A 14,252-nucleotide genomic window follows, 5' to 3' on the forward strand; every position below is an offset into this window, starting at 1 on the left:
AAGTATATTTGATTCGTCTAAATCCTTTCGGGTGTTGTGCTAATGAGGATGATCGAAACAAAAAGAATTTGAAAAAAAACTTACAAAATAACCCACATATAACGACGGAAACCCTTAACTTTGTGAAATATCATCATCAAGTTGTGTACGTGCATCAGTACAAGGTCCTTTTACCCCACTTTATTTCTACGGTTACCGAGCCTCAGCAAAGGAAGGGTAATGATGTTATAATAATCAATAACGAAAAGGAGTAAAGAGGAAGAAGAATAAAGCTCCTACACAGACAGTCATACGAATCTCTTAGTTTGTTCACAGACGGTCTCAAAAGAATTATGCTGGAATTATGGCAATCATACTGTTAGTAGACGCATCGCAGCAGTTCTCCAAACTCTCAACGGTAAATTAAAGTAGCTCAACAATATCTTTGCCATGAGAAATATATTTGCTCGGGAAGAAGACGGCGAGAACTATCTTCACATTCTACTGTTCAGCTTGAAGCTACTCGATACTTTCCTACTTATAAACATGTGTACATTTACAATTGATAAAGGATTGGCAGCAAAAAATTGTTCATGTACCACGAAAAAGTATTCACGACAATTAAAGAGTAGATATAGAAAGAAAGAGGCAGCCTAGTTTGTGAGGATATTCCAAAGTATCAAGCGTGACATTATTTATTACGAAGCCGCAAACATTTTCAACGTAAAGTGGCTTGTAGGAACCTAGCAACACCTTTCTTTTATTACTGTCTTTACATTCTTTCCTTCTAATGCTTTCTTATCATCTCAAAGAAGTTTTCCTTATATATATTGCTTGTAACCTTTCGGTATATGCGGACTGGCTGCATGCGAACATCATCTCATCCGTGATAAAAGAGCAAGCTGACTTCTGTTGATAGATAAGCAAAAAGCTGTGATTTCCTTATTTTTATTCGTTTGGATACATTCTCTAATATTGCTTTATTGACTCTTCAATGTGGTCTCTATACAACTTGTTATACTTTGCTATACCCCAAAGCATCGTTCAGCCCGAGCGAAATTGCTGCAATTCAACATATGTAAGTGAGTTACAGGAAACTGTTGTACAAACTGAGTGATATGAACTACATCAACAAATAAGCTCACATAGCTATAGTATTGCATGAATTTTGGATACAGCAAAAGCGTCGCAGTTATTAGCTCCTGTTGTGTTACCTTTTAGAGCTTTTGCACTGGGTTTCAAAGTTGGAGGCTGAAAAGGAATATCTATTTTGAGTGCAGTCTTTTCAGTTCAGTTTCGGACAGCATTGAAGTGATTTTCAGATTAAAGAACAAAAAAAATTGGAATTTTGTGTACATTATTTTTGGATATATTATTGATAAAATGTATACTCGCCTTTAGCATCTGAAGATCCTACTCTATCATTTATTAATGATATTTGGTTTCCTGCTGATTACCCATTGTACATATGGGACAAAATCCCGGTATATTACTTAGATCCGATACATTATCGGAACTCTATATTGGAAGCGCGGTAGATTTTAAAAAAAGAATGTCTGTTTTGCACGTTTCTTCCCTTTAACCGTTTTTTTGGCCTAATACAATATTTACAGTATATTGTAAGTTTTCAGTAGACATAAGCAATACTAGGAATTCATACTTCTCCATCTTCTTTCAACTTTCGGCAGTTTCATCAGCGAGAGCAGCTAACTTTGCTTTCTTCTTTTCGTGAATGAGAGCTTTAGCTTCGGCATATAGCTTATGCCGTGTCATACTATATGAATTTAAGTAACTTTTACGAAAGAAAGAAAAAGATGAATAAACAAAAAAAAAGAGGTAAAAGTGAGAATAGTACAGATGACAACATTTTCCTGAAAACAATTGTCACTCTATTACTCTTGATGTATTGGAATGGCGTAAAAGTTATCTGTTTCCGTATATTCAACAGAATCTGCAAGCAGAGCTTTACACTCAATAAGGTCTATATTTTAGCTCTTCAAAAGTGGCTCTAAGAGGAAAATATGTAAAAGAAGGGTTATTTAGGCTGCTATGCTCCCGCTTCTAAGGGTGCTTTAGGTTGAACAGCTGCCATCAATCCGATTTTATTCTAGGAAGTGCTTAAAACAAATCGCCAAATTTGTCCGATTCTGTCGAATGAAAAAGTCTTATTTTTTTTCAAAATCGTTCGAATCTGAAGCGAAAAAACGGTAATTACAATCCTCCCAAAACCGTGCATATATCACCCTAATGTCATGTTTACCCGCAAACATTCAATAATATGCCTTCACATGCACCGTCGATTACAAATGCCCTTCACAGTAAATGACCCAATATCATTTCTTCTCAACATGCTTCCAACCAGAAAAACACGTAACAAACAAAACCTTCAACGCTTCTCCAGCTGGGAAATTCGATGGCCCGCAATATGTCAAATCCTATTCGAGCTTGACTATCTACATCATGATAAGACTCCCCCAGAAACTCCCACTCTTGGTAACAAGTTAGTCCAGTGGCTTACTCAGGACTAATCTAGTCCTGGATTTACCTTATTTTCCTCTTCCCTTCTCTACTGCCTTTTTCCTTTATTGACTATCAAAAAGGTTTTTTAGCCACCTTCTTCCTTATATTTTGATCTGACCCGGGCAATTCAATCTCATAATGATTATGTGCTCATGCGGGGTTAAAATTATTTGCCAATAAAAATCTTGTTTAATCGTAATTACAATCCTAAGTTGCTGTAGACCTCACCGTTCAGTCATTTTTCTCCGTCATAACATCTCATATTAAATTCAAGATGTACACAGAATTGAAGCTGTAAGCGGCATGTACATCTTGTAGTTTATGCGACGACATGTCTTAACGTTAGCTGCTTTCCTTTGCATTGTACAGATATATAACCAAGAACAATTATGTGTTAGCACCTGAATCAGGCTCAAACTTGGTTGTCGATCGTAATTCAGGAAACCTTGAACTTTCAGGTAAATTTCCTTTAAGGTAACCAACTGCCAGGACGTTCATAATGAGAATAATATTATCGACTGCTTGTATAGGAAATGTTCCCCCCGCTTGGGAGCAAGAAGGAGTCGTGGATGTTTACGGCATTATGGGCTTCATTCGCTTTTTAGCAGGTAAGGTTACATTGGGTCATTTCGTAAGCATTAAGCAAATTGAAAACTTACAGTACAAACAATATATACAGGTGATTACATGTTGGTTATTACCGATCGTGAAGAAATTGGTTCTATTCAAGGTAAAAAGATTTATCGTATTGGCGCCTTCCAAATTTTACCTTTGGCTCACAACTTGAACCAGTTGAGCGTTAATCAGGTAAATTAAAGCTTACAGCACAACATTATGTAAACTCTTGTATCACTCATAAGTTTTATGATCTGAACAGACGGCGCAAGAACACAAATATGTTAGCTTGCTTGAAACACACATCAAAAAGAACATATTTTATTTCTCTTATGATTATGACTTGACTCAAACAATTCAAAGACAAGCACAATATACTTCTGAGAAAGCAATGGAGCCTTTATATAAAAGAGTAAAACTATTACAATTGTGAATCTATTTCATAATAACACAGCCTGACTAAATATTGCTGTTATGTAGGCAGATGACCGTTTCTTCTGGAATCGATTTGTTTGTTCAAAATTGATTAACTCGCAAATTGACGTAAGGCAACCTTTCTGAGAATTCAATAGACCTGATTATTTTACTGATTTGAAAAGGATAGCTCTCTAACTATATTTTACCGGTAATGCAAGGCTGTAAGTTGAAGAAAAAAAATCGAAAAGAAAAATCATCAAAATAGAACTTAGATTTACAAACAATTATGCGTTTTGGCTGTAGTTGTTGAATTGGATAAGTGCACCATCAACAACAAAACATTTTCTTGGGGGTTGATTACTCGCAGAAGCAGATATCGCCCAGGTACTCGTTACTTTTCACGTGGTATCAACGCTGAGGGACATGTTTCCAACTTTGTTGAAACTGAGCAACTTGTTTTGTACGACGGTCCTTCACCTACAAGAAAGGTTGATGGTAAGACCATCCTATCGTTTGTTCAAACCAGAGGATCTATTCCTGTCTTCTGGGCACAAGTGATCAACCTCAAATATACACCTCGTCTTTGGATCGGCGATAATAAGAAGAGCGTATGTTCTTGAACGAAGCATGAGAAAATTGTGTGTACTAAATCAGAACGCTAATAACGGTTAATGCTATTGATGTAGTTGGCTGCTGCTCGCGCTCATTTTGATGAGCAAATTCGCATATATGGTCCTCAAATTTTGGTCAATTTAATCAACAAGAAGGGTTATGAGCTTCCTATGGGGCAAGCATATGCCCGTACTGTTGAACAATTAAATGATCCACGCATCTTTTATACTCATTTTGATTTTCACTCTGAATGTTCAAAGATGCGTTGGGAACGTATTCATCTCTTAGTAGATCAATTGAAGGATAAATTGACTGAGCAAGGGTAAACTTAATAATGTCATGAAAAACGTACATACATCTTTACTGATTCGTGTAAATTTTTTGTTCTAGCTATGCACTCTATGACACAACTCAGAATAGCTTATTAAAGAAGCAAACATCGGTTGTCCGTTCCAACTGCATGGATTGCTTGGATCGTACTAATGTTGTTCAAAGTACACTTGCCAGATGGGTTATGACTCAGCAACTTAATGAAATTGGTATTCTAGAGAATGGTCAAAAATTAGAAGATCAAGAATCTTTCATGCACAGTTATAGAAATGGTAAAAATTTTAGATACGGTCGAATAAGGCTCGATTAGCATAATAGTAATTATGTTGTTGTTTATAGTTTGGGCTGATAATGCTGATGGTGTCAGTTGTGTCTACTCTGGCACAGGTGCTCTTAAGACGGATTTCACTAGAACCGGTAAGCGCACAAAGGCTGGTGCTATGCAAGATTTGCAAAACTCTATTACTCGTTATATCAAAAACAATTTCATGGACGGTAATCGTCAAGATGCCTTCGATTTGTTCCTTGGTAACTTTCATGTTGACACGACTGCAACTGCTTCGTTAAACCCATTCAAGGATACTAGACCTCTTCGTGTACGCGTTGTAAGTATCTTTGTTCATTTGCATTTTAATTCAAAGATACGACCCCCCCCCAAAAAAAAAGGAGAACTGTTTATTGTTTTGTGCCTGCTTTCAGCTTGTCCTTCTTACATCATTTTTACTTTTATCATCTAGGTTCCTTATATTCTAATGTTTTCACTCTTCATGCTTGCATTGAATATTGTTCGTCCAAATTATTCCGGCTTTAAATCGTATGCTTCCTACTTCCTCTTACTTCTCTTTTGGTTATCAGTTTTGATTTCTGGTATTCGATTTGCATTAAGAAATGGCAAAGATTTTGTTCAGTGGCCTAAGCTTGTCAAATTGCCTGATACTGAAGAAGTTATTGAAAGCGCTGAATTCACCGAAGCTGGTAAGATGGCTCCTCCTGAACTTAGTAAATCCGACCTGCTTTAGACATAGTACGACATGGCAATATCATAGATTCTCCGAGCAAATTTCCATTTATTTCATAAACTAACTTCTAAACATGAATAGAAATAAACATAATGTACATATTGAAAAGAACTTTTCCTGCTAGGTTGCTTGCAACTTGATTATTCAAGTTACATTGTTGGCTATGCTATACAAATAAACGACTATACGTCATGGCATTTCTGATTTCCCACCCATTGCTTGTAGTCTTCTAGAGTTGAACAAGTTCGCTAAATCCGTTGGATCTTGATGATACAACCTGTATATAAAGGACTAAAAACTTTGCATTGCTGTTGTGTCGAGTAAACTCTTTTCTTCTATTTTAAACACAGAAGGCTTTGAAATGTCTAGCGCCCTTGAACAACATTCTGATCCTCAAATCGAATCCAAGGATAAGAAGTACATCTTAATCACCTGCGGCGACTCTTATGTCGGCCAAACGGCGGCCATGTACATTACTGACCAATTAGACCGAAGGGAAGGCCAGTTGAAAAAAAAGCATTATCGCGTCAAAGTGCTCTGTGCAAATAAGCATCATCTTTCCCATCTCGAAAAGAGGGGCATTGAAGTGAAGGTAAAATATTCCATGTGATTGTCAATAATTCACTTTTTCTGAAATTTGAACTTAACCTGGTCCTTCAATTAATTTATCAAAATGCAGGAAGTCCAATATGATAGCATCCATATGCTTCGTAACGAAATGAAGCATCATATCAAGACCATGATCTTCATTCCTCCTGTAACATCCGATCGAGTTATGGAATACGGTAAAAATATTATTGATTGTGCTGTTACCGAGAAAGTTAAGCGAGTGATTATGGTTTCAGCGTAAGTATATTATAGTCAAGTTTCCAAATTACTGATGTAGTTGCTCAAATGTATGTCTGAACTGTCGTTTTGCTTATTCGATTGAAATATGTTAGTATGGGGGTCGAATGCTTCCAAGACAAAGAAACTCCCATTGGACAATTACGCCATCTAGAAGATTACACTCGCCAGCAATACAGATATAGTTACTACATCATCTTCCGACTTCCGTTCATTCAGCAGTTTATGTACTTCTGGACAAGGATGATGGAAAGCCGGGGAATGGTTGGCATGCCAATTGATCACAGTACGTACTTGACTACCGTTAACATTAAAGATGTCTGTTCTTGTTTGGCACAAGCTTCTCTTTCGAAGAAATCAATGGTTTGGTCTACTCAGCGCCCATTGGATAGCAGTGATACAACTGCTCGTGCCGAAGAATACAACGATGAGGGCCCTGATAACAACAACCCTTCAACCAGAATGAGAAGAATTTATGAGCTTCGTAGCAACCAACAGATGAATTTCAATATGATTGCTGAAGCTTTAAACTTCGCTCTCCGTGAAGCTGGAAGTAATCTCAAGGCTGAACCAGTCGTTGTTTCAGAAGACCAGCTTGAGCAATATTTGATGTCCATCGCGAAGAAAGAGGGAAGTGGCGTTCTTGACTCTTTAGATGCTATTTTCCCTATCAACATGATCAACAAAGTCAAGCAAAAACATGTCGAAGTTGGAGCTGGTATCAACCAAGTTCTTCTGGACGCGAAGAATATTTTTCATAGTACTCAACAAGGATCTCAAGCTTTGTCTGGTGATTTCCAAGACAATCCCGAGTTCTATCCTCGTCCTTCTATGGTTTTGACTCATGCTTATATAAAATTGATATTAAATCATTTCCGAAGTGCCCGTAACATGAAGCCACCTATTGCACCTTGTAACGATGTACGCAACATAACTGGTCGTGAACCCATCCCACTTACGGACTTCTTCATGTCCAACCGCCAACAATTCCGTCCTGAGGAAAAAGCTGAACAATAAAAAAGTAGGCAGATATTTACTTTTCTCCTGTCCCAATGTAGCAGCCACGATGGCTAAATAAAATTTAAATTGCAACGAACGAAATCCTAACTTGATTTTGCTGTTAGCGTGGCAGTTATAGCCTACAGTTCTATCTTTGTTTGACTGTTATCATTTTCAATTGATTAGAATTTTCAAATTTCTAAAGTATATGTCATCAAGGAACCATTCCTTTTTTAATGGCTGCATACAGTATCTTCAATTTAGAGGAATTCTTGCTGTTGAAAGTAACAAATTTTAACAATAAACGAAGAAAGGAAAAGTTGGTTTTGATTGTAAAATTATTTTTAACAAGATGAAATTGGGGATCTTTTGAGTGACATAAATTAAAAAAGGCTATTATTGCAATTTGAAATTATATTGAAGAAGTATTATATTTAACATTATTTATTCGAGATCCCAAGAGAAGAAGACCGTCAATTAAAAAGATATTCATTAACGACATTTGTCATTCAATCAAAACAAAATATGTTGTAAGTCTCATTGCCAACTCATTGGAATAAAGGGTGAGTTCAAGCAACTTGCGAATACTATAAGCTCAAATCAAATAGCAGCAATTACTGCAAACCTTTCGGGGTGCAGAGGGCATTGAATCCTCATACTGCTCTTGAATGCTGAACAAATACGTAGCATATGCTAAAGGTTATTCCACAACTAAGTATGAAATTTCATCATTTGCGAGGAGGAGGTATATTAATGGTTCGTCCAGCGTGTAATACAGATATAAATGGTGATGTTGATGGGCGATATCTGGCATAAAAGTTGTAGTATTCGCAATGTGAGTCTATTATGATTTACGTTCTTAACAGCAGTAAGACGAGAGATTCATTGATGTATAAGGTTAGAGTGCAATACATAGGCGCAAACCCCGTATAATCCATGTTATAGTACTGTGTCCTTAGCAGTGTTCATAATGTGATATGCATTAAAAGTGGACAGTTTGACTTTGAGATAGAATAGTTGGATAGAACAGACTTCAGTATAACAGAATGAATACTTGCTCGCCTGATAGATTTGGTCTGAATACAACTGAGATAAGCGTTTTGTAGAGAGTTGCCAGCAGTAATAGTGATTATTTAGAAGAGGTGATGGGATAATAAAGAAAACAACAAGCCAATTTTCTATTCCTTATACAGCATTTTGCAAAATTCGAAAACCGGAAAGAGGAAAAAGCCTGCTCTTAAAACTCTAAGATTTGGGTTAAGCCGTGCAATATACGACGCGCATCAATTTATTACGCACTATATAGGTAACAGTAGATGTTAGATGATAGTTATACACAGTACTTTACTTTTATTACTTTGAAAGAGCGAGTTGATTCCCTCTCCTCCTTCCTTTACAATCACTCAATGCTTCTCACTTTTTACAGCATTTGCTAATATATAATGTATCATTATCACCAACATATTTGATGTGCTACTACTACAATTACGACTACTCTACATTATTAAAAGGTTTATCAACAAAGGGTAGCTCTTTTCCATTGAGAATCGATAATCTACCTTCCCCATCCCCTTTTAACTCTTTTCGACCTTCTTATGGAGAGCAAAATGAACTTATCATTGCTCAAATGCAATATTAACAAAGTGATGGTTGGCATGCATGCACTTTCTCAGTTATCCCAACAGCAGGAATTTTAAGGACTTGAATCCATTATTGTACTAATCAGAAAACCATCCGCTGGTTTTTACAGTTGTAAGTAAAACACTGTGACGGATAATGTTCTAATCGGTTGCCAAATCTTACTGTCACAAAAGTAGCATACAATTAACACTGATGCCTACATACAAGAATAGAAAGCATATGTTTATTGGTATGTTCAAACAAAAACCATTTGCAAAAAACGCATTCAATCATTATACAAACTATATCTTTTGAAGCAATACGAATATTCCAAATTCTACTTGCTAGATAACTGCTTCACTTCGAACCATTCTCCCGTCATTACATCTAACGTTTGAACATAGAATTGTGCAATACCTCTAAGAGCTTCCTCTTCTTTTTGAATTCTTAATATATTCTTCTTCGGTTTATTCCCTTTAAGCCAACTATCTTCCATTTTTTGTTGCTGTTGAATATTTCGTAAAGAAAATTTAGGGCTCGGTGCCCCTCTGCGATCATTCTTATCGAAATTAAAGCAACGCATTGGAGTTTGGCTAAATGATGGACCAAAACTCTCTACGGGATTGAATATGGGTACTTCTACATCGATTCCTTCGACATCTCTGAAGTTTTCTATATCATCTATATACTCCTCAGGAATATAACTTTGCATTTGCTATTAGCTGTAGAGTCCATTTTAATGAGGAATAATCAAATACTTACATCTTCTTGCCCTTGTTGTCCCCCGTCGACGGTGCTCTAATTTTCGAAGTGGACGGCTCCGCAGAATTGTTTGCAGCTTCTTTTATAATCTTAACAATGGGCTTCACGTCAACAGTCGGTAGCTTTCCCCAAACTGGCTTTGAAGAAGATGCAGAATTCTCTAACATAGATTCCAACTCTTGCTGATGAGCGAGCCTCTTACGCTCTTTCTGCGAAACTTTTTTAACTGTAGTTGACTAATAATATAATGCTTTATACTTCAGCGGGGACTAGGAAAGTTAAGGAAAGTGAAAAAATGGAGAGCTATTACCTTCAAAATCTTAGGCATAGTTTCGGATGGACGCATCTCTGTCTCCATAATTTCTCGCAAGGAAACAGAAGGGTTACTAATGCGTCCAAAAGAAAAAAAGCGTTAAATTTCAGGTATATCGTACTGCTAAAGTTTGAACTATTCACTTACTCAATTGATGAAGCGGGAGTAAGCGGCGCCCAACCTGTTGAAGAACGCTGCTGGTCTAAAACTGAGTGTGCCTCAAAGCGTTCCTCGGGCTTATCCAAGCCATTACGAGAGCCTTTGCTCAATTTTAAGCTCATAACCTTAGAATCGTCCTTTTTGATCAGCGATTCTATTATTTGCGAGCCATCTGTAATGGATTTTTTCATAAATGCAGGTTTGTTCTCCACTGAGGAAGCTTTTTCTGGATAGTAGGTAACGAGGACTTCAGTAAATGTGTTGATGAATTTGTCACTTTTAGATAAAGCAAACAATGAGCTAGATATTTCCGTATCCTCTGTTTGTACATCCGGATCGTTAATATGATTAAGAACAGGCGGTAAATGTGATACCAGTGGCATAAAATTGATTTGACATTCTCGAATATAATTCTCAATGTTGATAACTAAAGAGCGGGAAAGCGGGTCCAGCATTCTATCATAAAAATCAAATTAGTATAATCGGTAGATAGTTTCTATACAGAGCAGAATAGAAAGAAATAGGCAACCAACCGTGATACGAGGAAAACCGGTAAATTAACAGCAATAAATTTCAGACAGGATTGCTTTAAATTGTCTGCAAGATAGTTATCTGCATACTCAATTATTGTTCTTGCAGACCGCAGTTTAATGAAAGGAACGAGTGCTTTCTCAGTGATGACCTTCAATCTATTTAGCATGAGTGCATCGGCTTCACAAAGCGTTGACAATAAAATATCCAACATCGTCTCTTCCTTGTCCGCGACAACATTTTGGAATAAAACTGACTCATCTTCATCTAAATATATATATTTGAGTAATATTTCCATGATTGTTGGAGATATATGGTCAAGGCTGACTGTGACACAATTATTATCAGAATTCTCTTGTACAGCCTTTGCTTTCTTTTTTCGATTCATGCTCCAAACAGAACCAGGTTGAAATAAATGCTTGAAGAAAGGACATCTCTGCCGTACAATAACTTCATGACATTTCGTTTTTTCTGCCGTGTTCTTGAGCTGCAATGTAATATTTGCTCCTTTTTTCGTTTCCAGCAATAATCTTAAGTGATCAGTAAGAGTCGGTAAAGGTTTATGACTAAACGAAGATTGGGCCGAAGCTTCTAATTGCGGCAAAGAGAATATTTTAGATAGGGTGATTAAATCTTTTTGCACGGCTTTAATCATATTGGTTGTTGGGGTAAAGTAGGCATCCATACTTTCAAAGCATAGAGCAGGGTATTGACAAAAGGCCTTCATTGGGTGCTCGTACTGATCGGTATACACATAATCGATAAGTAAGAGCAATGCTGCCAAATTGCAAGAATCAATATAAATAACAATTCGATCAGTTGATCCTTGTTTTCTCACTGTGAATTTCATATCATTCACTACTGAACGATCTTCCATTTTCAAAAGCTGTTCAAAAATGCCACTACGACATTTTAAAATGAAGCTGTGGCAATATATTTCTCTGTTATCTACATTAAAAACGATATCCAACGTTTCATCGTTCAATGCTAGTTGAGTTATCTGCGTCCAACCATCCTCAACAGAGGCTAAAGCCAAATTGGTGTACCGTTCGCGTATCTTGCTTTTACATTCAGATAAATACTTCTCCATTTCTTGTTCTGTCAAATTCATATTGTTACATTTAATGTTTTCAGCTTCAATAGCGATTTCCATCTCTGTCCTTTTCCGTTTAATTTCTTCGGCCAAGTCTTTAGAAATTGTTGCATGTGGAAGAGATTTGATTATATCTTTTTCTAATGTCGATACAACTTCAGTTGTAATGGCCGGTAGAGCATACTCTGACCGAATAGCTGCAAAAGCACCACTTGAATTAGCGCAGACGTGTATGCATCTCTGTAATTGTGGCACTTGAGAGAATTTATAGCTATTGGACTCAATATGCCCCTTAAATACATAGCCCGATTGCACACAAATCAGGATTTCGCCATTTTGCCCAATGGCAGCATCAACAGCTGCCAAACGTGATTTGTCATAATTCCATATACGCTTCGGAGCGGATATTGTAACCAACATTCTGTTTGAATAGTTGTTAGTGCTTTTTTTGTGTTCTGTTGGTTGTTGTGTTTGAACAAAATTGCGCGGCTTTTTTGAACGACATGTCCATATGAAAATATCACCCGTATTGGTGATTGCACCTAAATAGTCTGTCTCACTTCCTAAAAGCTTTATTGGATAAATTGCTTCTGATCTATGTACTGCAATACCAGTTGGAAATCGACTTGACGGCAGACTACAAATAGATGATGTATTAATAATTGAAATTTGCATGTAAAAAGCTTCCTTAATATACGTTACAATAGTTTTTGCTGGGTATAATTACAGAGCAAAATTATTTCATGGGATTTGGTCAAAATAGTAGTGGCGTTATCCTGCAGAAACACAATGAGTAGTTAATACCCGCAGTTATTGAAAGAAGCGTATATGACAAAGATTAATTTTGGACGTACATTTGCAACAACCTGCAAAATCTCCGTCGGCATACCCACTTTCCTCGGTGAGATTTGATTAACTTCATCGTCAGGCTGATGATATCCTAATTGCCCTTGATTATAACCCCAGGTAAAAATATCATTGCGAGTGTAAACGACAGAATGAATTCTGGAGGCAGCAGCACCTATGATAGGCTGCTTCTTCAAAGTTTGAGCCTGTATTTTGCGAGGAACGAGCTGCATAGGAGCTTCATCTTTTTTTTGCTGGTTTTCCGTCTCATACCCTGTATTTAAAGTGCCAAAAAATTACAATGATATCGTTTGAGTCTATGTTATTGCTGAAAGTATTACATACCTAATTGACTGTATTGGTTGCTTCCGAAAGTTACTACATTGCCCGTTTCTGTTACCGCTATTGTATGATCTCGTCCCAAGGCGACAGATGCAAACCGTTCCGGCCATTGGACAGGTGTAGGCGTGAACTGTGTATCTAATTCTTTTCCCGTGCCCAATCTTCCGCCTCTTCCAAAACCGCATAATAAAAGGTTATGACTGCACTCAGTTGTTAAGATCGCCATATGATATTTTGACATATTAACAGACTGTATCAAATGGTGTGGCCTTTGCATGAAGAACGGTAATTTATGAGATTCTAATTGTAGCTTTACTCGCTCTGGCCGTAGTCGATTTTCAGAATCTGGATGTCCCAACACGTAATTTGTATTAAAGCCCCAAGTATAAAGATCAGTACCCCCTCGTCTAGCAAATGCTGTATGATGGTGATAATAATGGTCTTTTGAGTCCATATCGTCAATATTGGTCTCCGCATTATCAATTAAAATTGAACTTTCGGTGGGGTAACAATCTATCACTGTACTGTTATACAATTCAAATGCTGTCAAACCTTCGTAGTCCTTTAAAGCAGGTATATAGTAAGTACAAGCATGAATACTTTTGTTAAACTCTTTCCACGCACCTTCAACCCCACATCAATATCATCTCTCTGCATTAACATTATTGCTATTTCAATATTCCCAAGATAGAGGCACCTATAACATATTTATTTTAGAAGTAAAATATGACGACTTTATCTATTTTAGCATACCTGTGAAGGGCAGTCCAGCCGTTTTCCAAATCGCATAAGTTAACATTGACATTTGGGCAATCGATCAATAATTTTGCTATTTCAACTCTGTTCCAGGTAACAGCATAATGTAACGGTGTTCGACCTTTTGTCGAACGTTTATTTAAGTCGAAATATTTCAAACCGGCATTTTTCAAATACTTTTGTATCCATTGAAGGTCATTCTTCGGTATATTAGCGATATTAGAGCGTTGACGCTGTTGATCACCGACTGAAAGATCGATGAAATACTTCAGTAATTGTATGTCATTGTCGCGAATTGCTTTAAAGATCGACACCATGAACTGAAGTTGTGTTTGATTAATATACTAAAGCACTTCTACTTCTGAAGGTTCGTTTATTAGAACAATTGTTTGATGCTTTACAATGAACAAATTGTACAAGTGATAACTCGACTGCGTAAATAAGGACCACTTCGAGTGTCAACTTCATCGAACAATTTGACAAGCATGATGAA

General features: G+C 36.9%; 4 protein-coding genes across 4 annotated transcripts; 3 read left to right on the forward strand and 1 right to left on the reverse strand.

The window, feature by feature from the left end:
* Window positions 1-2,201: 2,201 nt before the first annotated feature.
* On the forward strand, window positions 2,202-2,507 carry BDF20DRAFT_825294 (uncharacterized protein; the record flags this gene model as incomplete). The annotated part of the gene is made up of 1 exon (XM_053077967.1): window positions 2,202-2,507. A coding segment is annotated over one exon (306 nt), but the record flags the coding sequence as incomplete, so codon positions are not given.
* Window positions 2,508-2,617: 110 nt separating this feature from the next.
* BDF20DRAFT_887494 (Sac phosphatase domain-containing protein) lies at window positions 2,618-5,672 on the forward strand. The gene is made up of 10 exons (XM_053082037.1): window positions 2,618-3,107; window positions 3,179-3,306; window positions 3,377-3,526; window positions 3,595-3,657; window positions 3,719-3,752; window positions 3,835-4,139; window positions 4,218-4,465; window positions 4,534-4,745; window positions 4,813-5,078; window positions 5,211-5,672. Exons 1-10 carry the CDS (start codon window positions 2,999-3,001, stop codon window positions 5,490-5,492), a joined length of 1,797 nt encoding a protein of 598 aa, XP_052933727.1. The 5' UTR covers window positions 2,618-2,998; the 3' UTR covers window positions 5,493-5,672.
* Window positions 5,673-5,750: 78 nt separating this feature from the next.
* Window positions 5,751-7,429, forward strand: BDF20DRAFT_948594 (uncharacterized protein). Its single transcript, XM_053084861.1, has 3 exons — window positions 5,751-6,084; window positions 6,172-6,338; window positions 6,434-7,429. Exons 1-3 carry the CDS (start codon window positions 5,854-5,856, stop codon window positions 7,353-7,355), a joined length of 1,320 nt encoding a protein of 439 aa, XP_052933728.1. The 5' UTR covers window positions 5,751-5,853; the 3' UTR covers window positions 7,356-7,429.
* A 1,865-nt stretch (window positions 7,430-9,294) lies between these two features.
* BDF20DRAFT_915702 (uncharacterized protein) lies at window positions 9,295-14,076 on the reverse strand (the record flags this gene model as incomplete). Its single annotated transcript, XM_053084354.1, has 10 exons — window positions 9,295-9,661; window positions 9,720-9,955; window positions 10,030-10,105; window positions 10,180-10,647; window positions 10,725-12,452; window positions 12,518-12,591; window positions 12,670-12,935; window positions 13,007-13,565; window positions 13,628-13,700; window positions 13,757-14,076. 10 exons carry the CDS (start codon window positions 14,074-14,076, stop codon window positions 9,295-9,297), a joined length of 4,167 nt encoding a protein of 1,388 aa, XP_052933729.1.
* Window positions 14,077-14,252: the final 176 nt, after the last annotated feature.

The sequence above is a fragment of the Mycotypha africana genome (genome assembly GCF_025528875.1).
Source record: "Mycotypha africana strain NRRL 2978 chromosome Unknown BDF20scaffold_9, whole genome shotgun sequence".
Taxonomy (NCBI): Eukaryota; Fungi; Mucoromycota; class Mucoromycetes; order Mucorales; family Mycotyphaceae; genus Mycotypha; species Mycotypha africana.